At 43.0% G+C, this 25,603-nt stretch overlaps 1 protein-coding gene across 4 annotated transcripts in view; it reads left to right on the top strand.

The window, feature by feature from the left end:
- The window catches only part of zranb3 (zinc finger, RAN-binding domain containing 3), an 87,298-nt gene that overhangs the window by 896 nt on the left and 60,799 nt on the right, over positions 1–25,603 (top strand). For 3 of the 4 annotated variants that reach the window (XM_065951982.1, XM_020656964.3, XM_065951983.1), the window contains exons 2-7: positions 1,487–1,689; positions 10,283–10,301; positions 10,598–10,776; positions 14,518–14,749; positions 17,987–18,072; positions 19,621–19,792. In XM_065951982.1, coding sequence (XP_065808054.1) covers positions 1,544–1,689; positions 10,283–10,301; positions 10,598–10,776; positions 14,518–14,749; positions 17,987–18,072; positions 19,621–19,792 — 834 coding nt within the window. In that variant the 5' untranslated portion in view covers positions 1,487–1,543. Of the gene's footprint in view, positions 1–1,486; positions 1,690–10,282; positions 10,302–10,597; positions 10,777–14,517; positions 14,750–17,986; positions 18,073–19,620; positions 19,793–25,603 lie in introns of those variants that run through there. The other variant, XM_065951984.1, reaches the window with a different exon arrangement.

A 25,603-nucleotide genomic window follows, 5' to 3' on the forward strand; every position in this document is an offset into this window, starting at 1 on the left:
ATAGGCTTACATATTAACTACCAATAACACGATATTAAACATATTTAAGCCTCTTGGGATTAGCTGTCCTCACAACTGGGACTTTTTATTATCTCGTCAAAGCGCTTTGTAAGACCTTATTTTAAAGGTGCTAAGATTATACATTTATTAATGTCTGTTGTTGTTTTTTTGCATTCATTTATTTTTATTTATTTGAAAAATATAACAACAAAAAAAACAAGCAACCCACATAAAAAAAAAGTCTATTTTTTTGATAATTTTGCACTATCTGCTTTTTAAACATTGCTGTACATATATAAACAACACAACTTCAGAAGATCAACACTTTTTTATTCTTATTTTTTTTTTAATATTCAGGTCTAATTACAGATTTTTTTCCTCAACTGTTCACAGGTTCTTGTTTAAATTACACATATATTTTTATCCCTGCACGGGTTATGTACATTTCTTGTATACGTCTATTTTTAATTGCACAGTTTAAGTTTGATTCATCTAGGGGGATTCTTTAAATCTTTTTTTCAGGTTAATATATATGTATGGGAGAGGGGGCGTCGGTTTTATGATTTAATTTTTAACAAATGTTTCATGTCATGTACGTCTTTGTAACCTGCTACTGGATGCTTTGAATTTCCCTCGGGATCAATAATCTATCTATCTATCTATCTATCATTTTTCTTTTTTTTTAACACCTTATGGCAGGTCCTGAATAAATGTAATAATATGTAGACACAGAGACATCTTCCTTGGGGCTGCAATAGGTAGTCTGTAGGGACTTGGGTTGGGAACTGTACAGTCGCTGGTTCCTGGTCTGGTCTGGTGTGGACAAAATATGGAAGTTGATCTGGGAGCTGGAGTGGTGCCAGGTCACTTTCATAGTACTGCTGACGTGCCCTTGAGCAAAGCACAGAATCCCCTACATCTCTGGCGCTACAGTGTGTTGCAGCCCCACTCTGACGCCTCTGCATTTATGCATGTCCACACCACAGACTGTAAAAAGAAGCATAATGCCAAAATACACACATGTACACGTCCTGTTTGTCCATGTGTGTATTTTGGCATATATATTTTTGCATGTCTGTCAATAACAGCTTTGTGTTAACCTAGAATTTCCCTCAGGGATTAATAAAGTAGCCTATTAAAAGAAAATGTGTTTTCCAGAATTGAACCAGAAAACGCAAAAAAAAACAAAAAAAACGATGCGGCTGCATCTCCAGGCGGCTAAGGCATGCAACATTAACCACCTCATCTTAAATTCTGACTATTTTTGTGTCTGCTAAACTGCGTCATACGATGTCTAATAATTGTATTCCTGACAAGTAGGCAACAAAATAAAGATTCCCAACATTATAATTAATCATGTTTAAATCAGTGACCAACACTGAGATCAGCTTTGAGATTCTTCAGCACATAGACTTAATTTCAGAATGCTTACATAAGTGCAAACTCGTATGTAAATCTAGGTCTATCTATTGGTTTTTGTTCCCAGCTGAAAACCAGAGCTGGGTGTGTGCGCAAAGGCCGAGGAACTGATGAGGACTTACTAATGGAAATGGATGATAATGACCTACAGACGTCTTGCTGTGCTACAAGATGGTCACAGCAACTGTCGGGCCTTCCACACAAGCTCCTGCAGCGCCTGATGCCTTTCCAACGCGAGGGAGTGGAGTTTGCTTTGTCTAAGGATGGACGGTAAGTAGTGCTGCTGCACACTCACTTGCACATCAGTCAATCAATCTTGTTTGTTATTTTTTTTTACGAGTTTTTTTTTATGTCTCTGCCAAAAAAAAAAAATCTTTAAAGGGGACATATTAGTTTCATTTAGACTACAGGGGGACTGTTTGAAAAAGTGGAGAAGGGGGATAATATGTCCCCTTTAAAGCACAACATTTTAAAGTGCACCTGCAAACTTATCAGCAGCAACATGATAAGGAGCAAAAGACTTGCGCAATTAATGTTAACCTACTCATAAAAAGTTCAGTTTTTAATTGTAAAGTTGCTGTGTTGGAGAACATTGTGTCCCTCTTCTGTGCTAGCAGCCTTTCACTCCACTCCACTTCTTCTGCGGACTTTTTTCTTCACGCATTGTTCGCCATCAAGCACAGGGAGATGCCAGGATGTACAAAAATGTTGATTCCGCGACAGCGTAATCTTGGTGACACAATCTGTGAATCCACACTGCAATTCGGCGTTGTGGAAGCATGGCACAGATTGAGCCATAAACACAAAGTCAGACATGCATGTATACACAGCTCTTGTGATGTCACAAGGGGAAAATCTCTGAACCGCCTGTTTGAGCATACGTTTTCTGAAAAGTGAAGCAGGCAAAAGACAGCTGTTTAAAGTATGTAGTTTAAAAAGTTATTAAGCCAAGCTAAAACATGTTATGATGGCTAAAGAAGCAAGAAAAATAAAGTGAATTTTAAATGTGAAAAGGTCAGATTAAGATCAGAATTTGTCTTTAAAATAATAAGAAGTCCATGGGTAGTTGCTCTAATGTTTGTAAGTGTTTGGCTGTGTCGAGTATTAGCTGCAGGAACTGGCCGGCTCTTGCCCATTTCCTCCGCCCAGACCAGTCAATGTTTGCTCCTGTTCTCAGGAAGGTCAGCGCAGGGGGAGCCAATCTGAGCACTGCTGTTGTAATGCGGAGCGGCCATATTGATTCAGAACACTGGGAGGCACTGCTTTGTTACACGGGCGGGTCAGAAGTCAATTGGCTCTCGCTGCACTGTGTGGACAGTTACCTCAGTCAATTGGCATCAGTGTGACAGTAAGAGCAGCGGGGGCTGTGCCTCTCTCTGGAGACGAGCAGAGGAGGCATTAGAACGAGGTGCAAGGTGCCCAAAAATAGAATCAGGACTGACATGATGTGAGACGTTGAGGATTGTTAGAATGTGTAGTTACCTCCATATCACAATACTCTGTATGCCAGCACACCACTGGCAGAGATGCTGTTCAGGTGGCATCATCACCTCCATATAAAACATGTGTTGAGTCAATATTAGTGCAGAAGTTGTCATTAGTTTTTTAGAGAAACTTAAAGCCGAACCCCATACTGAGATCAAATTATCATATTCATTTGTTGGCCATGAAGCTTCAGTACTGTTATCTTTAGCTTAGCAACCCCCCTCTCCACTTGTGTTCTCATGAAGGAGTAATGAATAAGAACGCATCACAATTAAGCACCATTAAGCGCAAGCATCGGACAAAATTGTCCCTTTGCTCGTGTTGCCTGTGTCCTGCATTGTTGTGTTAGCATGCTAATGTTAGCACGCTTTAGTGAGCTCATAGCTTTATGTTGCACATAAATTGACACAGAATGAGCGTGATCTAAAGACACTTACATGACATTCAAAAAATCAGTGAGTACGTTCTTCTTCTTTGCTCTAGTCCTTGACTAAAACAGCTTTATACACAAAGCCGTCCCGTCCATGTAAACATGATGTAAACAACAACCGTACAGCTGGCGAGACTCGCACTTCTCATTCATTGTAGACAGTCAGAGAGACATTTACACAGGATGTACTTGATTTCTGCTTAAAATTACACAAGTTTGGTGTGCTCTAGTCGGGAATAGCTTAAGGTTTAAGATGCAAAGATCCTGCTTAAACTGTTATATGCTATGCTAAACTCAGAACTAAATAGGGTGACAGGACATGATAGGAAAGCCTTGAATACATTATGAGATTCTGTTATCACAGTCTCAACAGTGTTACACACACTAGTATTTTGTTGCACTAAAAAAACGTAGATTTTATGAAAAGATAACTTATGCATAATTAGGAGCGTGACTGATCTGTAAGCAGGTGTGGTGTAGCTGTTCACCAGGAAGCTTAAAGCCCTGCTTACCTACACCTCTCCTTGTTTTTAGGCAAACCAAAAGTTAGGTTGGTGAGACAACGTTTTCAATATGGCGACTTCCGTCGCTAGGCTTCGCAACTCCCTTCAAGAAACAAATAGGTGACGACACTGAGATGACGTCCATGTTTTCTACATGGAATTTGCTTCCAAAAATGGAGTAGAATTAAAACTCAAGGACGTTTTAGTCAACCCTCTTCTGCATTCTGCTGAAGTGGTTATGTGAGCTAATATAATTTAAGACCAGCTTACGTTGGGTTCCTTAGTTTGGCGGCATTTTAAGCCCCTCTCACTCACACCCTCTCACAAGTCTTTGCATTCACACACAGACAGACGGCAAAGATGATCAGAAGCTAAAAATGTTTTATTGACAGTAATCTTGATCTTTCTATGGTTTGAGGCACCCTGCTGTTCTTTATTTGCTCGGTCAATAGCCTTGAAGAGGCTTGCATTAAAGCAGCAGTCTCCTTTTTTTCTGATCCGTTACAGAGACTCCATGTAGAAGAGGCAGAAACGTAATTATTCTCTCCTACAATAGCTTGAACACACCACAATGCATTGCTGCATATCTGTACAATTCCTGGAAATGTAGGATATCAGTACCTGAAGTAGAACCAGACGAGACAGGGAAATAAATAAATGGCAGCCCTTCATTATAAAATAACTCCTGAAATGCACTGAACATAACAGATTGATGTCAGATATCTAACGGTGTGGGAGGATCCGTGGGTGGATTTTTCCCTTTCAAATCTCATAGTCATTGTGTCTTTTGCACATCCAGAGCATCGCGGGAGCACCGAACCAAAACATCAAATGTTGTTGCAATTCAAAATGCTCATGTATCCGGCCGTATCGGTGTGTGTAGGAGGGTGAGTGAATTTATGGAGTTAGACGAGGGATAATGGAGGAATGTTGTGGTGCGGTAGGACAATAAAAATCCATGAGATGTGGTTGATAGTATTGTTTTGAAAGTTGGGCATGAGTGTACCATTTGAGTGCTGATGTCTGTATATATTAAGCTTTTTTAGAAACAGATATGCCCCTGGGTTATATATGTAAAATGTGACTTACTAGGTATTGAAAAAACATGAATTTGGAGTAGGAGTACATCCATTAAGACCTCTTGGTCACTTCCATTAAGCTGTCCACTGTGCAGTGTGATGCATTGTTCGTCCGCCATGCTCTGATTTGTCCAAAATATTATTGTAAGTGACTGCCTGTGCTTTTATTGAATAAAAGCTGCTCTGCTGATGCAAGAGAAGATCAATAAGCAGCCAGCGTAGTCTCTCTGTTTGAAATCACTGAGAGAAGTCGGTTTGGAGATGCTCCTCTCTCACATATACGATGATGTATTCGCCCTCTGTTTGAACTGATCCATAAGCATTGGTTATGGTGATTTGCAGAGAACATGCGAGTGGCTCCATAGAATCATTTGTGCTTGTCAGCGGCATATTTTTGAGTTGCGGTTAGGGTTGCAAAAGGGTGGAAAATTTACGGAAAGTTTCCATGGGAAGTTAAGATGGGGAATTTTGGAAATATTCCAAATCTGAAATTATGGGAATTTATGGGAATTATTTGGAAATTGAGGGTAATTTAATCGAACTTTATCATATCCAAGCATAAAAATAAACATTTAGTTTTGTCAGAGATAGCCTCATAAATGGTAAATGAAGTGATGCTAGCTATAGCTTATTTAACATCTATCTAATCAGCTAGCTAATTACTGTATGAATGTAGATATTCAAGTGTACTAGCATGAAATCCGGTCTGTTTTAGTCAAGATTATGCTATTATGATATTTTCTCCAACTATATTTAAGTTCCCTGTTAAGGGCCAAACTTCAATTTGGTAAATTCCCAGTTTATTCCTGTTAATTCCCATAAATTCCCGCTAATTCCCATTGAAATATTCCAACTTTAAAATTCGGTTTTGAATTTGTTTTTGAATTTTGCAACCCTAGTTGGGGTACTTTCAGAGTGCCCTTTGAATCCATCCATGTTAGATGAAGCTCAGTTGAGTTTGAAGGCGTGGTTTCATGTTTGTTGGAGTGGCTCAGTTGGTAGTCGGAAGTTTCTCAACCGGAAGGTCGGAGGTTCGATCCCCAGCTCCTACACCCACATGTCTGATGTGTCCTTGGGCAAGACACTTCACCCCAAGTTGCTCCCGCTGGTGTATGAATTTGTATGAACTTTGGACTTCTGAACTTTGCATAGCAGCCTCTGCCATCAGGGTTGGAATGGGTAGTGCTTTGAGTAGTCAGAAGACTAGACAAGCCCTCTACAAGCTCAAGTCCATTTACCATGTTTCTCCACTAGAGTTACAGCCAGCTCTTTGCAGTAAAACAGTCCATGTGGAGACGCCTGGTTGCGTCCTGACGCTGGTCGCCATGACTACAGTGCTCCCTTGTCTCTCATTATCATATTGTAGTCACACACAACTTCTGCCGGAGCCTTTCATGACGTAAACGTCAAGATTTTAAATTCTAAATATCAAACATGTTTGAAATAAATCGGGGCGTCGCTGACGATCGCCGGGCGGATTGGGGACGTTAAGATTGGATCTTTGTACCTCTCACACTACAAGATAATCTGAGTAGATAGGGAGCGACCCTGCGATTGTCGGGAAGGAGGAATCGGAGCTGAATTCGGCCGGATTATCCCGCAGTGTGAGCCAGGCTTTCTAGCCACTAACTCCATTCCTGCTTCTTAAGTTGCTCATTGGACTGTAAACAATTGCAACGCATGGAAACAAAACTCGTTATTGCTCAAGTTGGATTCTGCCATTGATGTGAGATAAGTGAAGTACTTGTCAGCTCAGTGGACTGGCACAATGCCCCCTTGATTTGGAATCATGAACATCTTGCAGAAAACTACCACTGCTGTTCTTTGTGGTGTCTCTCCATCAGTTCATCTGTAGTCGCAGTACTCACTCTCTAATGGGCTCTTCATTCCATTCTCCCATAATTAAGCTTGAAATGCATTATAGGTTTTGATATACGAGTGTATTACACTTTTTAGAGTGAAAACAGCAGGAGTGTATTCTATCGCACGTCATAACAGATATCACTATTAGTAACTCATAACCTTAATGGCTGACTTTCTATTATTTAGCATAGCATCCATTCAGCCTGTAGAGGAATTGTTCTTATAGAAGCAAAGGGTGGCTACACAAATAAACGCAGTGTCCTGCTGGGTCAGTCTGGATTAAAGGGAGAAGGAAAACATTTTAACGAGTATCGCAACATTAAAGCAAATGTGTTCACTTTATCATTTTTTTGGGAGAGTTAGGCCTTCAAAATAAAAGCATCATCTGAGCCAAACACACATCCATACATCTCAATGCACATGAGAACAAAGATTGCCATTACAAGAAGCTAAGATGCATAAATGCGCGCCGCCGTCGTCCGCTGCCGCTCTACATTTAGGGAAAAGGTAGCGTAGCTTTGTAGTGTTTAACTACGGTCAAGGCCCAGAGAGTACAAGAAGTATGTTCACTTTTATTTAAAGCAACACTGATGTACTGGATTCAAACAGTCCTGTGATAGATTCAGGTCTTAGGAAGAATCAGTGCAGTAACTTTTAGCCAACCACTTTCGACTGCTCCATATAGCGCAAGTGAAAACTTTACCTTTAACGTCCTCCTTCATATCCTGCAAGAGGCTTAAAGTCATCTTCTAAAAGCTACTTGTTTTTGGTTTTGAGTTCATTCATAATATAAAGGAAAACTGCCCTCTGAACCCGTAAACCGCGTGTGAGATCCGACTGTAGCCTCTTCCAAGTCGTGCTTTAGCGTGGAGCGGCTTCAGCACTGACCACAGCTCACACCTTAACACCACCGGAAGATTGGGGTTAGGCACCGGGCCGCACAACACATCACCGTGCAGAGGTCAAAGCCATCAAATCATCGCAGCCGAGCCCGGGGAGGTAGCCGAGCCCCCGCTTCCTGACACTTTTGTGTGTGTGTGGGGGGGGGGGGGGGCTTGTGGGTTTCAGAGATAACATTAGAACGACGCTGCGGCGGCGGCGACCATGCCGTTGTCAGGCAACAGCACTGCAGCATCCTTGCAGTCTCAAAGCGTCAAGACGACACTCAGGTTATTTAAAGGAGGATGATTAATGTGTTGAGAAATGGCAAGCACCTGCCCCAGCCGCACACTCCCTCCCCTGCGTGCGAGTGTGGGGGTGTGTGTGTGTGTGTGTGTGTGACATATTTTTTGCTCATGCACTTCTCATATATCGTGTATTTTCTTCTTTGTTGCATTTTTGCATATCTTTTCTTTTGTATTCTTTTTTTTACACACATACTGGCATGTGTGTGTGTGTGTGTGTGTGTGTGTGTGTGTTGCGCTGACTGGGCCGGTGTGCTGGCAATTAGAAAAACCACCAGTGGCAAGGTGCACATTAATCATGTTCCTTAGCTGAAAGAGAGAAATGGGGCGGAGATGGGGGGGGGAGGAAGGGGGAGGCGGAGGAGGAGAAAGAATAATGAGAGAGTGTGTCGGAGGTATTCAGAGCTGCTCCGCTGCACTGTTTGCTCTGACACCATGTTGGAAGCTTTTATGAATAAGCAAGGTCATGACAATAGGCCCCCAAACCCAGCGGACGGGGAAGAAGCAGTAGTTGATCTTACTTTTTTTCTCCCCCCCCCATGGGGACGACTTCAGCCAAGGCATGTGTCACACTCTCATTGTTCCCCCTTGTACTGCATGATATAAAGGTGGAACTATAGCTGGCTGTTCTGTGGCGCCCGAAATACATCGTGTTAAGAGACAGCTGCGAGAAGGGAGCCGCTCCTTCTGTCCTGTTGTTATGTTTCAGTCGCAGGCGGCTTCTCTTTTTAAGAGTTTTAAGGAGAAGCAGGATTAACAAAGATGGCGTCAGACCAAAAGTCTGTAAATAAAAATATACTCATTAGAACCAGCATTGATGTAAATACTAAGAGGATGCCACTCACAATTTGTTTTATGATAGATAAATATGGATGATTGTTTTTGTTTTAATGCAGATCAGGGAGGGGCAACTTTGGGGACAGTAAGGGCCACATTCATTTAATTCTCACTGCCAGAGGGGCCAAATTATAGTATACAAAAACTATTGAAGTCAATTATGTCTCAAATTGAACTCAACACATACCAGTGATCAGATATTATTATGAACATGTTTTTGGTTGTCATGATTTCATGGCAGAGTTTGTCATGTTTTCTTCATGTTTCCAATTAATTGATATGAAAAAATTGACCTGAGGGCCACGTTGAGGTTTGATGGGGGCCGCAATCTTGACTAAAACAAACAGATTCCATGCTAGTGCACTTGAACATCTCTGCTATTCCTCATTCACTTGCAAATAACACGCAGCTTACTGCAGGGCTATTTAGGCCACGCCCCCTACCTGCACTGTGCACTCCTCCATCACATGCACAGATGATTTCTAGAACCCTGGACCTCACTATTGAGCCCAGAGCACAAGACTGTTGAAGCCACACATTTTAGTCAGCAGAGCACATAAAGTGAAGTAAGCTTTGATGATATTATAGGGTAATATATTAAAAAAATGTGATGTATGGTATTAATATGATTTGGAATGTTTTCCAAAATGACCTAGCTTAACTTCCCATGGAAAGTTTCCGGAAATTTACCGGAAACGTTCCACCCCTTTGCAATCCTAGTAGAGACTGACCTTATCCTTTAGGTTCAAATTTGATCAATATATAAAAGTCTGGAAGAAAAGGACTGTAACCCGCTGTAATTAAAATCCTGATTTGTTTATTTTTGCACTGATGTATGGCCCATGTTACCCCTTTTTATGTTTTTCTTTCTTTCTTTGTCCAAGAGTCATGACTCTTAGATCCTCAGGTGGGGGGCCTCCTGGTCGTTCCAAAGTCGAGACTTGAAACTAAAGGTGACGGGGCCTTTTCAGTCGGGGCCCCTCGACTTTGGAACGACCTCCCTGAGGAGATAAGACTCACAGATTCCATCAAATCCCTTCTTAAAACGTATGTAAATGTATTATTTGGAGTATTTTGCATTTGTTATGTTCTTGCTGTTGTTTTTGTTCTTCTGTGTTTGGTTTAATTTGTTCTTGTTTCTGCTGTTTGTCAAAGCACTTTGTAAACCTGTGTTTTTAAAAATAAATTTATTTTTATGACAATAAATCAATTAAAAGAAAGGTTGGAGTCGTGGGGTTTTCTTTGATGAACCCTTAGTCTGGACAAAGGAAACAGAATAAATACCTCTCCACTGAATCCTGCTGTGTTGCCCTTGATAAACCCTCACACTGCAGGAGCTGTTGTCTCTATATGCAAACTATAAATTCAGTCTTTTTATAGCAGCCAGCTTTTATTGCCTGCTGGTGTTCTCTCCACAAAAACAATTTCCCGCTCTCGGAACTCATCTGATAAAGTTTTTCTCTCTCTTCTTTTGTTTTACAGATGTATGATTGCTGATGAGGTAAGCATGCACAACGCTGGCTCAGGAAATCTATTTTCCCCCCCCCAAAAAAAAAAAAAAATGAACCTGGGAGTTCGCAGCATGCCTTCCAAATTAATTTGTCAGCCCCGTGCAGCACTCCCACGTGTCTAATCAGTTTTGACACAAGAATCATTCTGAGACCTTATTACTCTCGGGCCTCGCATCAGCTCGGCCGTCATATGCAATTTACCGCAGACTCCTTGCACGATTGACTTGTTTTTCTTCGCCCTCTGCCCGTGTGTTCTGCTTCTTTTTTTTTTTTTTGGTCGCTCCAGATGGGTCTTGGGAAGACGGTGCAGGCCATCGCGGTGGCATACGCCTTCAGGAAGGAGTGGCCCCTCCTGGTGGTGGTGCCCTCGTCCCTGAAGTATCCCTGGATCGAGGAGCTGGAGAGGTGGATCCCCGAGCTGCAGCCCGGAGACATCAACCTGGTGGAGAACAAGAGTCACACCATGTAGGTCAACACATCCAATTCTCAACACATTCAGGCTACAAAAGTTAAACACTGAAACAGTGGTCGAGTTGTCTCTTAGCCGGGAAGGTCAGGGGTTCAATCCCCAGCTCCTGCAGCTACATGTCCGATGTGTCCTCGGGCAAGACGCTTAACCCCAAGTTGCTCCTGCTGCTTCTTCAGGCGCGTATGAATGTGTATGAATGGATTAGTAAACATACATAGCAACCTCTACCATCAGTGTGTGAATGTGTGAATGTGTAAATGTACTTGTCTTCTGTCTACTTAAAGCGACTCCACCAACTGAGCCACAGCCGCCCTGCAAGGATGGTGCGACATGCGGTGTGAAAGTGCTTTGGGTAGTCTAAATAAAAATCCATTTACCATTAAGACCTAAGCCATTATCAATACCACAGTGGTGACTGTAGTACATTTGATTTGGCGCCCAAAACGGCATTCAAAAATGGAGCTTGGATTTTGAGCATTGCAAGTCCGCAGTACCAGCTTCCCTCCATTCAGATGCCGGCGTGCACCGTTAGCGTTTCCCCAATCAAGGGTGGGCACAAAGACAGACACAATGCATACTCAATAATAACCAAACACTTGTGACTCACACTCATAACACATCCTAAAAAATGAGATTTAGTGTGATGGTTTCTAAGTAAGAGCTTTGATTTTGAAACTGAACGCGCATGCTCAAAATCCAAGCTCCAAGATTTATTTTGGGGCTTTTTATGTAGAGATAGGACAGTGGATAGAGTCAGAAATCAGGGAGAGAGAGAGGGAGAGGAACGACATGCAGAAAGGGAAACACACAGGCTGGACTTGAACCTGGGCCGCCCGCTTGGATGACTACAGCCTCCTTACATGGGGCGCGCGTACTAACCACTGCTCCACCAGTACTGTAGTCACCACTGGAGTATCAGGGCAGCTGGTTGACTTAGTTCCGGTCTTTAATCGCTTGATAAACGGATTCTATGAAATGTCAATGGAGGATTTGAATCGGGAAAATTTACTTCCGCAACCAGAGCCGCTGAAAATGTGGGCGGGTCACTATTGAGCTCCTCATTGACTCGATCTTACCGATCTTTATGTCTAGAGTGAGATATACTTTATGCATTTAAATATGGCATCTTTAAATTGCTCTTCAAAGTCTACACACTCATCACAGATTAAGATCAAATATTCACATTTTGGATCTCAGACCTGGAGAGTTTTTGCTCATTTTTCTGCTGCGTTTTAGCTCTAAAACCTCCTCGCTATCTTGCAGAGAGGGACACATATTGCGCACACTGCGTATGTGGAAGTGTGTGAAAGGTCAGGATATGTTTAGGATATCAACTCAAAGTACTTAATCCTGAGGATTATGATGATGGTACACAGGATTATGTAAGTGAGAGGTTAGCAGAGAGAAACGCTGCCCTTACAACGAGCTAGGAGGGACGAGTCTAATGTCCCTTCTCTCCGACTAGTTGGGCGATAATACACCTAAAAAGATGGGATATAATATGAAACCTGGCTTGCTTTGGAGTGTGAAAGCGAGGCGGTGTGATAGACAGAGAGGCTGCTGCTGACAATTTCATCTCAGAACTGTCCCTCTGTGTCAGGAGCCGGCATGGGCCCCCGATGTTTGACAGCGCCTGACAGACAAATCATGTCAAAGCGTCGTCTGCAATATTGAACAAGAGCTGAAATTTTTTCCCCAGCGCTGGGAGTGTGGGGGGGAAAAAACGCTGTCGCAGACAAATGTACCTCGTTTTCACAGCTGTTTGTATTGATTCACCGTTTGCAGGGTACTCGTGCACAGCGGACTAATGTTGCATACAAGCTTTTAAAAACAGCTCCTTTTTTTTTCTCCATATAATCACCTCAACTTTCCCCCCCAAGTTCTCTTTAGTTTGATTTCTTCTTTTGAATGAATCAAACTTTTCTCCATCTGTGACTCAGAAGGGGGAATGAATTTGAAACCCCTTCCACCTCACGTCTCAGACGAGGTGCAAAGAGGTTGTGAAAGCCTTCAGGTGGGGGGGTGGGGGGGGGGAGAGGTGTCCTTGAACTGGATGTGTTAATGACTGAGTGGGGAGGCAAAAAAAGAAAAAGTATTCTGCAACTCCTCCCAGCATTTTGTCTCACGTTCTTTTGTAGAACATGAACAGCACCTCAGGTTTATTTCAGCTCGGTGTGTGTGTGTGTGTGTGTGTGTGTGTGTGTGTGTGTGTGTGTGTGTGTGTGTGTGTGTGTGTGTGTGTGTGTGTGTGTGTGTGTGTGTGTGTGTGTGTGTGTGTGTGTGTGTGTGTGTGTGTGTGTGTGTGTGTGTGAGAATTAGAAAGCTGCCAGATGCTGGAAATGTTTTTTGATTTTCTCCGAGATTCTCATTGAGTTTCATTCGGCTGAATGTCGCCGCTGTGTTTGTTTGTTTATCCGTGTTTGTGTGAGGACTAGCTCAGAAAATTGCAATACAGCCCAGGAATGGATTTCTTAAGAGCTGGAGAAGAAAAGAAGTGCAGGGGGGGGGGGGGGGGGGGGGGAACAACCCTGCAGCCTTATTCTGTGCCTGGCAGTGTCCGTGTGTGTGTCTGTGTGTGTGAGTCTTCCTTTGTGTACTGAAACATTTATCAAATCCACACACCCTTTTTAAATAGTCTGCTTTACTTTACCTCGAGGGCTCGGTTGCAAAGTCAATAAACAGCGTCGCATTTAAACAGATGTTTGGTTTGTTTTGAGCTCGAGCTGCTGACACACATTTGTGTGTTTTAAAGGTGAGGTATTAAAGCGCTGCAGCTGAAAGCAGGGAGGGAGGTTACCTACTTCATTCTTCTCATCAAAGATCTCTTAGGAATGACTTACTTCAATAGCTTTATTTTTTTAACGGTGGCCCTGAAGGGTCAACTGCAAAAAAAAAAATGCAGACGCCGAAAAAAGATTTAGCTAAATGCAAAATATTTCATGAATCAAAAATACCAAAAAAATTGGTGAATGGGGCGCTAATAGACTAGTGTGCCGAGGATGTAAGTCCTCTCTCTCTCTCCTGATTTCTAACTCTATACACTGACCTGTCCACACAAAAAAAAAATATATATATTTTTTTTTTTTGCAGAAGGTGTTTTTTTATGCATTTTTGGGGTCTGGTGAACTCTTTTTGCAGTAGTAGTATGAAGTAGTTGTGCAGTTGACCTTCAGGGCCACTGTACTTTCTGCATTTGTTACAAACAGTTCTAATAATCAAATCAATATTAGTAAAAAAAAACACTACTGGATACTAATGATGCTCATCCCAATAAGTCGATGCTCTGATCCAGTGACCCTGCATGACTCGCTCTCGATTTCTCAGTTCCTGGGATGTTTCCCTCGGCTGCCTACTTTTGGGTGTTGGTGTGTTTGTCCAGCACCGATCGAAGAGGAACTTTTGTGCATGTGCAACTTACAACCAGAGGCCCAGTGTGCTGTCATTACATTTTTATCAAAAAGAACAAAAAATGGAGAGGGTAGGCAGCACCTGAGCGCCCTCTATTGACCGGCCGCCACTACCTAAATGTCACCTTCTATTAAAGTCACTCAGTCCACAGAGCTAGATCTTCACATATGTAAATATACTGGATGTGTGATGTGAACGGAAACAGTCTGAAGACTACAACAATGGCTGATATTTTATAAACTGTTATAATTAAGAAAGATGGCCTGAGTCCCTTACTGTGTGTGTGTGTGTGTGTGTGTGTGTGTGTGTCCCTCCCTCCCTCCCTCCAGGGGCATCAGCAGCAGTAAGGTGACCGTGCTGGGTTACGGCCTGCTCACCACAGACGCACGCCACCTGGTGGAGGCTCTGAGCAGGCAGCGTTTCGCCGTTGTGGTGGTCGATGAGTCGCACTACCTCAAATCCAGGAACGCAGCGCGGACCAAGATTCTGGTGCCGCTCATTCAGCGCGCCAACAGGGCCGTCCTGCTCACCGGCACCCCTGCACTCGGACGGCCTGAGGAGGTAATACTCGTACAGATTCCAAGATCCTTCAAACTAAATTTAAGGATTAAGGGATTTTTTTTTTTTTTTTTGCGTGCTTCTTAATGGATTCTGAGCTCATACTCACAAGAAAAGAATACTTGGCCGCAGCGTTAACTCTGGCTTCTCACAGAGGTGTTTCCATCTAATATGCAGGTAGATCGCCATGGTAACTTGCTCCAGAGCAGGTCACACTCAGATTCAACATTGAGAAAAAAAAAAAGAAAGCCAATTAACTCTCTGCGGCATCACTTATCCTCGAGGATACTGTCGGCTTATTTCAATAACCTTTGTTGCAAAAAAAACCCCCCAAAAAAACTTAATTTGCAAAGCCTGATATGAATAGAGAGTGCAGAGCAAGAAATGAGACAAGTAATAAAAAGAAGCACATGTGGGGAGGGGGAGGGGGGGGGACTGACTTTAGAGACAATAAGTATGGCTGTTCGCAGGACAACAGTGGTTCCCCTCTCATGATGATTTATGATATCATTTTTATATACGATATATTGAAGCAGTAGATGAAGGAGACTCAGGGAACAGAAAATCAGAAGTCCCTGTTCTTTATCAATAGGCTAACCGTAGTTTAATGATAGGGCACTGATGTAGCATGTAGCTGTGGCATTTACACCATCTCTAATTGCCCTCTAGTCACCCCCCACCACCACAACCACCACACACACACACACACTCTCCCGTCATCGCTCACTTTGGTACTCTCCTGTTTGTGTTGCTCACATGAACATGATTACGGCTTCATTAATAATTTTGTATAATGAGTTTGTTTGCAAAGTCAAATGTTGAAACTCAGTTAATTATAGATTTTCAACAGACTTTGAGAAACACCCTGTTTGTGAAAATAAATTCTCCAGCGCACACGCACGCACACACACACACACACACACACACACACACACACACACACACAGACACAAAGACACACACACACAGACACACACACAAAGACACACACACACACAGACACACAGACACACACTCAGCTGTTTTCCGGTTCAGACATATTTTTATTAACAAGCTACAGTTACTGGACTTTCCCCCCCCCCCCCCCCGTCTGCGTATCAAGATGATATGACTTGGTCTCGATTAAAGGTCGGATCAGAACTGTAGCCGTGGCAACAGTCTGTTATTAATAGCAGCAGGCTGCTTTTGCAGCAAAAAACTTCCTGTAGAATGTCCCGTTTTTGGACCAATCAGGATCAAGTAATCAAGAGTGTAAACTAACTTCAACAACAACTTTACATTGTCATGACATCGGGGGTATCATGCGAGTAAGTTCAAGTGTGTATGTGTGAGACAGGATTCTGATACCACCGTCTTCTCGGGCGCCGCGTTGCTGTGAGGAAAACTTAATTATGGCCTAGCCCGATCGTGATAATTAACTGATGAAATCCAGGCGGCTAATTAATTCCAAAATAGAGTGAAGTTGGTACTTGTAAGAAATCTTGAGAAGGTGTGTCATCGAGAAAGTGTGTGTTACGGAACACGTGTGTGTGTGTGTGTGTGTGTGTGCGTGTGCGTGTGATACCCTGCCTGCAGTGGTGAGGTTAGTTTTCAGATACCATCTCTCTCCCTCTCACTGCTGCGACAATCTGAAACTGAATATAGCATTTTATCATCCCGCAGCATAAAACCTGATAAGCCCTGTCCCTGCACTCTGTGCCAGTCTCCTCGCTGCCATCATTACTCACTGTGGCTCTGACATCGAGTTAGCACACAGCTCAGGGCATGCTGCACCGTTCATGATGTGCCCTCATTCCACCCACCTATTATATCAACAGTGTGAGGGGGGGGGGGGGGAGGGGGGGTGCAAAGCTCCAGTTGAACAAGCGCTGAATTTAGAATAGTGCTCATCCAGATCGCCTCGCTGATGATGACCTGTCATTACTTCAGAAATTGCTGCAAAATTCTGAAAATTGACAGGGATGTGTCGGTGAAGACACAAGGCAAGATGACATTTGCACACGCACGCATTCTTAGCAGGGCGCTGTGATGCATTCACACACTTTACATTCTTGCTGTAGGAGAAGCCTCATCCTGAAATACCAGACATCCACTCAAGCTAGAACGCTTGTAATGAACCGGTAGCTTCAAACAATAGTGATGCCATTTTTTTATTACATTTTTTTTCTCATGTCGGCAGCAGCTGTAGGTGTACTTTATTTAAATCACTTTAATTTGCTCTGCCGAGTCTGACTGCGGGGAGAGCGGTTTGACCAGGTTAATTGGCGCTGACACAAGTTTCCTCGCAGATGCACAACACAGGAGTGGTAAACTAGGCGAAGGACAACACGACCTTGAATAAATAGCTCACGAGATGCTCGGCATGACAGTAAACTAATCGTGAGCACAGGTAAGGTCTGTGTTTATTGCCAAAAAGAGCTCCTGCTACTTTGAGTTACTGCAAACAGCTTTTGAAAGCTAAAGTCAATGTGTGAAACCCTAAAACGTCTTTCATACATAATAAAATGATTATTAGGGCTTGTCAAACGATCAAAATGTTGATGAATCACTGGATTTCAATAGTTAATTATGATTAATCACATTGAGTTGCATGTTGGAAGATCCATTATTTTGCCTTTTAAAACTGTTTTCATAATTTTATTTTAAAATGTTGAATTTTCTTAATTTGAGGTTGCTTTATTTCCTATACTGCTTTTATTTTGAAAGAAAATAATGAACTTCCGGTAGATTCCAGAACATGGACAAGGGAAATTGTTATGGATAAGAAAGAAAGCTGAAAGAAAGGGTAAAAAGTGAAATGTTTGGGGCGCTAGTGGTGCAGTGGTTAATGCACACCCCATGTATGGAGGCTATAGTCCTCAAAGCGGGCGGCCCAGGTTCAAATCCCACCTGTGGCTCCTTTCCCGCATGTCATTCCCCACACTCTCTCTCTCCCTGATTTCTAACTCTATCCACTGTCCTGTCTCGACATGAAAGGCCATGTAGCGTCAGTTCAAATGATGTATTCTTTCACTCTTTGGGTTAGATCATAAATATGAAACTAATAGACTAGTTCATTTTTTTAAAGGAGGTAGATATCCTCAGCGAGAAAATGTCTGCAAAGAATATGGCAGTAGATAAATTCAGAGTTCAACCCTGTAGTACTAAGGTCCTTTTCCTGTGTGTGTGTGTGTGTGTGTGTGTGTGTGTGTGTGTGTGTGTGTGTGTGTGTGTGTGTGTGTGTGTGTGTGTGTTTCACAGCTTTTCATGCAGATTGATGCCCTCTACCCCAAGAAGTTTGGAACCTGGACTGAGTACGCCAAGAAACACTGTAATGCCCATTACAGGTCAGTTGTCAACACACACACACACAAGTTCAAGCTAACAACACATTTTTACAGAGCTTTTTATATCTACTTATTTTTGAAGTAGTGTCTTCATGAACACATTTCTCTGATAGGTCAACAGACTTCTCTCACTCTCTTTTTCTGTCGCTCTCTGTCTCGCTGTCCCGTGTGTCTCTCGTCCCACGCGGGCGGCTGTGACTCCATGCAGAGATTTTATGGATGAACCAAAAAAGAAATTTGTGCGGCCATAAATACATGTAATATCGTCTTTTAGCCTGGGAAACACAGCGCCATGTTTGGAGTACTTTCAGCACATGTGTCTTTCCTGTTTTCCACCTGACACAGTTGTCATTTTTTTTACGCCTAGCGCCCACGTTTTTGAAATAGAAAATGAACCAGTTTTACATCAGTGCATCTGCTGGTACGTTCAGTTGAGTTTTTTATTTTATTTTAAGGGACATCTCCTCCGTGCACATTTAGTCTAACTGGAAATGTCAAATCATGTTTTGGTGTCATGGATCAGCTGGGTGTGTTTGAACTGATGTCCTCTAAATTCTTAGCTCTAGTGAATTAGCAGACTTTTAAATCGCTCCCGCTTCGCATTTTCTGTGAACTTCTTTGTCTCCTGGAACATGTGTGGCTCGCACCTGAGTCTGGAGCGGCGGTGATTCTCGGGTTGAGTTTTGTTGTCAGAGCCAGAGCACCAACGGAAGCCAAGCGTTAAATGCCAAGCGGCCGCCAGGAGCGAGTGACGATCAGTTACATGTGTGAACAAACACATCAAATGCATTGTTTTGGACGTCCATCACAAGTCAGCAGCTCGCTCGCTCTCGCTCGCTCGGTGATGGGCCCGGCGCCATTACTGATAACACTTTGTATAATAGCACTTCTACTGCGGCTGGGGAATGCCACACACACATAGCCACATTTAGACAAAAAGATCACACACTCTGAGGGACACGAGGCGTTGTCATGTTCTCTTAATATAAGGGACGTTTTTCCCTGAATCGACAGCCTCTGGCTGAACCAGTTTTTCCTCCTTCGGCAACAACAAGTTTAAATCCTGAAGTGTGAAACAGCGAAGTTTTTGGCAGCGGCTTATTAAGTTTGTCCACACTTCCACTTCCAATATGGCAGATAACCAGCCTTTTGTGCGGAGGGCCAGTTCTATTCTAAAAATCCACTTGGCTGATGAATTGTGAAAAGTTGCCTGCAAGTTTTTTGGGATAAAGCTGCTGCTGCTGTGGCCATTAGACAAAATAGTTTCCTGCTCTGCAAATTGCCCTAAAGCAAAAAAGTCCCCCGGCTGCTCCAGCAGAGCTGCTCAGCGGTGCACGATGGAGGGATGTTGTAGTGCCGGGCAGCTCCCAGGAGAGGATGTTTAAATGTGTTTAACTATTCCTTCAGGGTTCTGCTGTAAATACGTTTTTTTTTTCCTTTTCTAGAAATGTGTATAAAAATGCATCAAGCTTGAGCTCTCGTTCCCTCTCTCTCTCTCTCTCTCTCTCTCTCTCTCTCTCTCTCTCTCTCTCTCTCTCTCTCTCACAGGTACTTTGGGTCTCGACGGCAGTGGGACTGTCGCGGAGCGTCCAACCTGAAGGAGCTGCACCAGCGGCTGAGCGGGATCATGATCCGGCGCCTCAAGGCCGAGGTGCTGACTCAGCTGCCGCCCAAAATCCGCCAGCGTATCCCCTTTGACCTGCCGAAGGAGGCCGCAAAGGTACATGTTTGGATTTACATCAGGACTACAGCCCTTTAGGACCAATACAGGCAGCATTTTCAGCGCCCCGAGCACACAAGGATGCGACTCCTCTACGTCGTTCACGTGTTCTCTTGGTGATATTTCCTTGAATTAAAGCAAATATTAAGCACACAGAGCTATTAAAGCACACCCATTACCAAGGGAAGCAGAAGTTAATCTTCGTAACCTAGCAACTATGAGGGCTGCTGAGAAGCACTCTGAAACGGAGGTCGTTAGCACTTCTGTGGACACAGGCCTTTATTTAGTCACTTTCCAAATGCCCAAGGTGATGTCCTTAAAATGCTTTTGTCTAACACATTGCAAAACACCTGAAAATATTCAGTCTACAACCAAGCAGGAATTCTTCACTTTTCTTTTCTGATGCAGGAACTTGCAGATATTTTCCAGTAGAACTTGTGAAATGATTGAAGTAGTTCCTAAAAAATGACAGCATCTGTTGCTCGACGCTCAGTGATCGTGCAGCACAATCCAAAACGCATTAAAGTCTAAATATTCAGTCAAGTGTCCCATCTGGATTAATGGAGATCCAACAAATGCATGCTGTTAAGTCAAATTACATTTCTGCTGTCTCCAGATAAGAAGATATTTCACCTCACAGGGAGTGAAAAAATGAGAAATCAACCATCTCCTCCTCTTCACCATTTGATATTTCGCCTCTGTTTACTGTGAGGATTGATGACCCTTAACATAGTCCTAACAGATCTATATCTGAAGTGGTCTACTGGATTCCAATCCGGCCTGTGGCTCCTTTCCCACATGTCATTCCCAACTCTCTCTCTCTCACCCTGATTTTCCAACTCTATCCACTGTCCTGTCTCTAAAAATAAAAGGCATAAAAATCCCCAAAATAAACCTGGAAAAACATCTTTCTCCCAATGTAGTAAAAGGAACCAGTGTAATGTCACAGTGCGCACAGCCGTTACATTTTGACGACTCTCTGTGCTGATTGGCAGATGGGAATTGTCCCATTTCTGCAGAGAAAAATGAAGGAAATAGTCATTTAAAAATAATATATAACTATTCATCCAAGTCTGTGGATTCGGAGGTCATGCATAATCCAAGATTCAAAACAATAAGTGCATTTATCAATTCTCATTTCACTACATTTTTTAATATTTCCCCATTCATCTTCAGATATAACCATTCCTGTTTCTCTTTCCCGGTTATTTTTTTAAATGGACTTGAGCTTGTGTAGCACTTTCCTAGTCTTCTGACGACTCAAAGCACTATTTACACCGCATGTCACGCCTACACATTCACACCCTCGGGCGATTGGGCCCCTTGCAATGAATTTCCCTCTTTCTTTTTCCCCAGATGGATAACTCCTCTTCATTTTCCTTCATTGACAAATTTTGTTTTTTTTACAGGAATCGTGCTGTGACGCTTTGCAAGGCATCTGACAGCACTCCCCCCCTGTCGTTGCTAAATTTGCACAATTTGAAGCAATGCTTTGGTTTCAAAGTTTGTCAGCCGTTGGGGGCCCCCCCTCTACTGGCCTGGGGCCCCAAGCAGTTGCCTCCCTTGCCTGTTGACAAGCAGCGCCTCTGCACACCCTGATGGCAGTGGTTTCTATATAAAGTAACCATCAGAAGTAGCTAATCCCGTTCATACACATTCATTGACACAGACAAAGCAGAAACTTGGGGTTAAGCGTCTTGCCCAAGGACACATCGGACATGTAGCTGCAGGATCCGGGGATCGAACCCCCGACCTTCCTGTTGAGAGACGATCGACTCTACCAACTGAGTCAGAGTCTTGAAATCTTTCATACCATCTGGATATTATTCTACGTCCAATCCCTGATGTCTTCACAAAGACATTTAGTACATCCCTACTCTCTACTTTTTCCCAATGCCTCAATCAGAAATTAGACAACTCAGGAAAAGTGCACCTACAGTACCTCAAAATCGTGCTCGGGTACAGAGCATTTTGTTTCCCAGTCCATCTCTTTCATTAGTCTTTTTGAGTTAACTGACTGAAATCCTGAGAGATTTGTGACTTTATATTTAGGCATGGCAGCTTTTGATCAAATCCTGTTGCTTTGTAAATCCTCTCAGTGTAGCAGCTACCTTTGGGGACAGCGTGATAAACTTCATAATATTCTTTATTCTCACCCCATTACTGTCTCCCCCCTGTCACAGACCACTTCACTTTTTTAGAGATCTTCCCAAGGAGCTAACTTCAAATCAAAGCATTCCCCTCTTAATTTCTGCGACAGCGTGGTGCTGCTCCGATGACACATCGCTCGCTGATGAATTCATATTTTGTAATTGTTCCGACTACTGACACTGCAGCATGTTTTCCGTTGTCTGCTGACTTCTGACAGCGCGCTTCAAACTCTGCGGTGAAGTCCAGTTCTTCTTCTTCTCCCCCCCCCCCCCCCTCGGGTAACTTAATGAATGAAACTTGCCCACAAACAGAGCGGAACAGATGGTTGCATATAGACAGCTTTGTGCAGTTTAGAGAGTTTGGTGAATCCAACTTGGAATACTTGGACGAGTAAAGCTCCCAGGACAAAAAAGAGAGAGAAATGTAGTTTTAGAGTGAGAAAAAAGTTCCTACATGCAGCCCATTCTTTCTTTTGTTTTTAGCTCTTATCAAGTTAAGTCAATCAATGTCTCACATGCAATCATAAAATTACATTCAGAGTGTAATGCTATGCTGATTAAAAGCAAAAAACAACAGATTTTTTGGTTATATGACGCGTAAGAAAACAAACAAATGAGCCTCCACTAACTCCTTGTCAAACTTTTAATTAACTCGATAATGTAACATTACTCTCATAACTTAAATCAGCGCTGGCAAGGGCCACATTCATTTAATTCTCACTGCCAGGGGGCCAAATTGTAGGATACAAAAACGATTACAGTCAATTATGTCTCAAATTTAACTCAACACATACCACTGATCAAGTATTATTATGGACATATTTCTGGTTTTCATGATTTCATGGCAGATTTTGTCATGTTTTCCAATTATTGCATATGTAAAAAAATGACCTAAGGGCCACGTTGAGGGTTGATTGGGGCCGCCAGTTGCCCACCCCTGACTTAGATTAAACATCTTAATATTTCATTAGTGTCATACTAATAAGAAATGTTGATGATTTCAGCCACATTTCTTTTCCAAATGTACCCGCTGAATTGACAATGCCAGAGTAAAAGTTAGCTATAAAATGAGCTATCCTGCTAATCAAGCTTACATTAGCTCCTTGACTTAGATAATGAAAATATGTTTAGCTTGTTCATTTTGTGTGTGTGTGTGTGTGTGTGTGTGTGTGTGTGTGTGTGTGTGTGTGTGTGTGCGTTCCCTCTCCACCCTCGGAGAGAAGATAGCAGGGTATTTGTTGAGTAAATGTCATGTTTTGTGTGTAGGTGTCTGCATCTCTTTTAGCATCCCCAAAGTTACAGTTGTGGTTTCAGCGTGCTCTACTCTCAGCATTAGGTCACTCGTGTCAAGGTTTTGAGGCGTTATTTTCCCACATGGAGCAACCAGCGTCGACAACGCCACACATTTAAAGCGTCCACTAAGAAGCCTTTGTTGTATTTCTCATATCAGCAGGAATGGAAACAACAGCGCAGATGCTTCTTCAAGGCTAATTACGCGTCGAGGAGTGACACAACAATAAGGGAAGTTGCCGGGAAAAGTGATGACGCTGGATTTTTTTTTTTTGTTGTTGCTCCGATCTCCCTAAATGTTAAGGGACGCTGTAATTAGGGGCTAAATATGGTCAGTGTTTCGACATGGCGATGCCAATTAGGCCACCGTACATGGGCGTGGAAGTGTTGGGAGAAGTTCATGTCGTGTTTTGTTGCGTCGCGCTCTTATCTGAGCTCAGCTGAAACAGCAGCTCTGATGCTGCCAAATAAGCTCCGAGGTCATTTATCTTCTGAGGAAACAAAACAAAACAAAAAAAAAAAAAAGCACCGCTGGCTGTAGCAGCTGTAGTGTTTTTCTTTTTCTTCTTTTATTTATTTGAGGTGTGTGTGTGTGTGTGTGTGTGTGTGTGTGTGTATGTGTGTGTGTTTTTTTTCAGGTGTTCGTCCACTATGAAGAATAGACAGCTCCCAGCTAAATGGACTGGTTTTAAGAGCTCTAAAAAAAAAGGGGGGGGGGAGGGGAGGTGTGAAGCGGCCAGTCATCCAAACGAAAGCCATTGTGCTCAGAAATATGAACAATATAAAACATAAAAGACGAGGCGGGCATTATTTTCTCTAAACAATCTTTTGAAGCGTGTTTTTTTAGCGATTCATTCTGCGCACCAGGACCACTCACCAGTTCACCCTCATCCCTCCTATCTCATTTTCTCCCTAATGACGGCTTTTATCTTCCACAGCCAGACACTTTTTATGCCCCTCCTGCCCTTTACGTTTTCAGCCGTGGCCTTTTCGTCGGTGTTAGTCTAGTGAATACCATCGAGGGTGGAGTGTTTAGCCACTCAGGGTTTTTTTTTTTTGGGGGGGGGGGGGGTTTCATTCCACACAGCAGATTAAAAAGAAACGCTCGGAATGTAAAAATGTCTAATTAGAAATAAACATTGAGCGACAGTCAAAAAAGAGTGTTTATGCAACATCTGAGAGAGAAGACATAAAGGAGAAAAAAACAAGCTTAGCTCTCCTGGAATGTGATACTATTTATTCATTCAACCGCCCTTGACTTTTTTTTGACGACGTCTGAATCCACTGAAATGCAAATGATTTCGCTAAACGGTGCAAAGCTTTCATGTTTCACCCAAAAAAAAAAAAATCTTCTCATTGTACAATCCCAGAACGAAGAGAAATGCAGAAAATGTTTGTGCGTCTGCATTAATAAGGCTTCTCTTTATTTCTCACTTTATTTTACCCCTCCTCCTCCTTCCTCTTCGACCCCCTCCTCGCTCACAAATCATTATACACGTGTGTGTGTGTGTGTGTGTGTGTGTGTGCGCTTCCATCGCGCGCACAGGGCACCTCTTCCTTCAGCGTGCCATATGGTTCACAGTTTTGCACCGTTTGATATGCGGCGTGTTAAGAAAGTGTTCGCTCCTTGTTGGATTTCTTTTTTTTTTTTTTTTTTTTTTTTTTTTTTTGACACATTTTGTGGAGCTGCAGCCTGAAGTCAGACGGATGGGAGAGTTGTTACCTAAACGCTGAAAATAACCTGCAGTGATAAAAAAAAAAGAAAAAAAAAAAAGTGCTTTAAAAAGTTTGAAAATGTTCCACCAGTCAAGGAGTGCTCGGCGTTTTAAAATGTAAGGTACACACGGGTTATAGCATGGGAGTTTCATTAAGCACAATGCTGCTTTTTTTGTAGTAGGATCTATGGAGAGGAAGGCCTGCTGTTAAATCGCTCACATGCATATGAGTCCAGTTTTATGATAAACAGGGCTAACCTACATGCCGACACCGAATGCAGCGCCCTCCCTGCGTGCCTTCTTTATGAGCAGGTGGAAGCATATGCTCGCTCCTCGCCCGGCAGCCGCTCCCACTGCTCTCCTCGCCCGCCTTTAAATACTCCTCGCCAATCACCTTGAGAGCATGCGAGGCTGCCTTTTGATTTATTGTACCAGCCCGGCTGCTTCTCCATCTTCGACCCCGGCTTGTCACCAGGCGGCTATAATTGGGAGATGCTCATGACCCACCTAACACAGCAGCCCGGTCGGAAGAGGAGGGGGGGGGGGGGCAGGCTTCCTTGGGAATTCTCCATCTTTCTCCCTCTTTTCTTTTCTTTCTTTCTCTTCCAGGGAAAAGTAGGACACCCGGCAGCACCATTAATTGTTTTGCCCTTTAT

Source organism: Labrus bergylta, chromosome 24, assembly GCF_963930695.1.
Source record: "Labrus bergylta chromosome 24, fLabBer1.1, whole genome shotgun sequence".
In the NCBI taxonomy this organism is placed as follows: domain Eukaryota; kingdom Metazoa; phylum Chordata; class Actinopteri; order Labriformes; family Labridae; genus Labrus; species Labrus bergylta.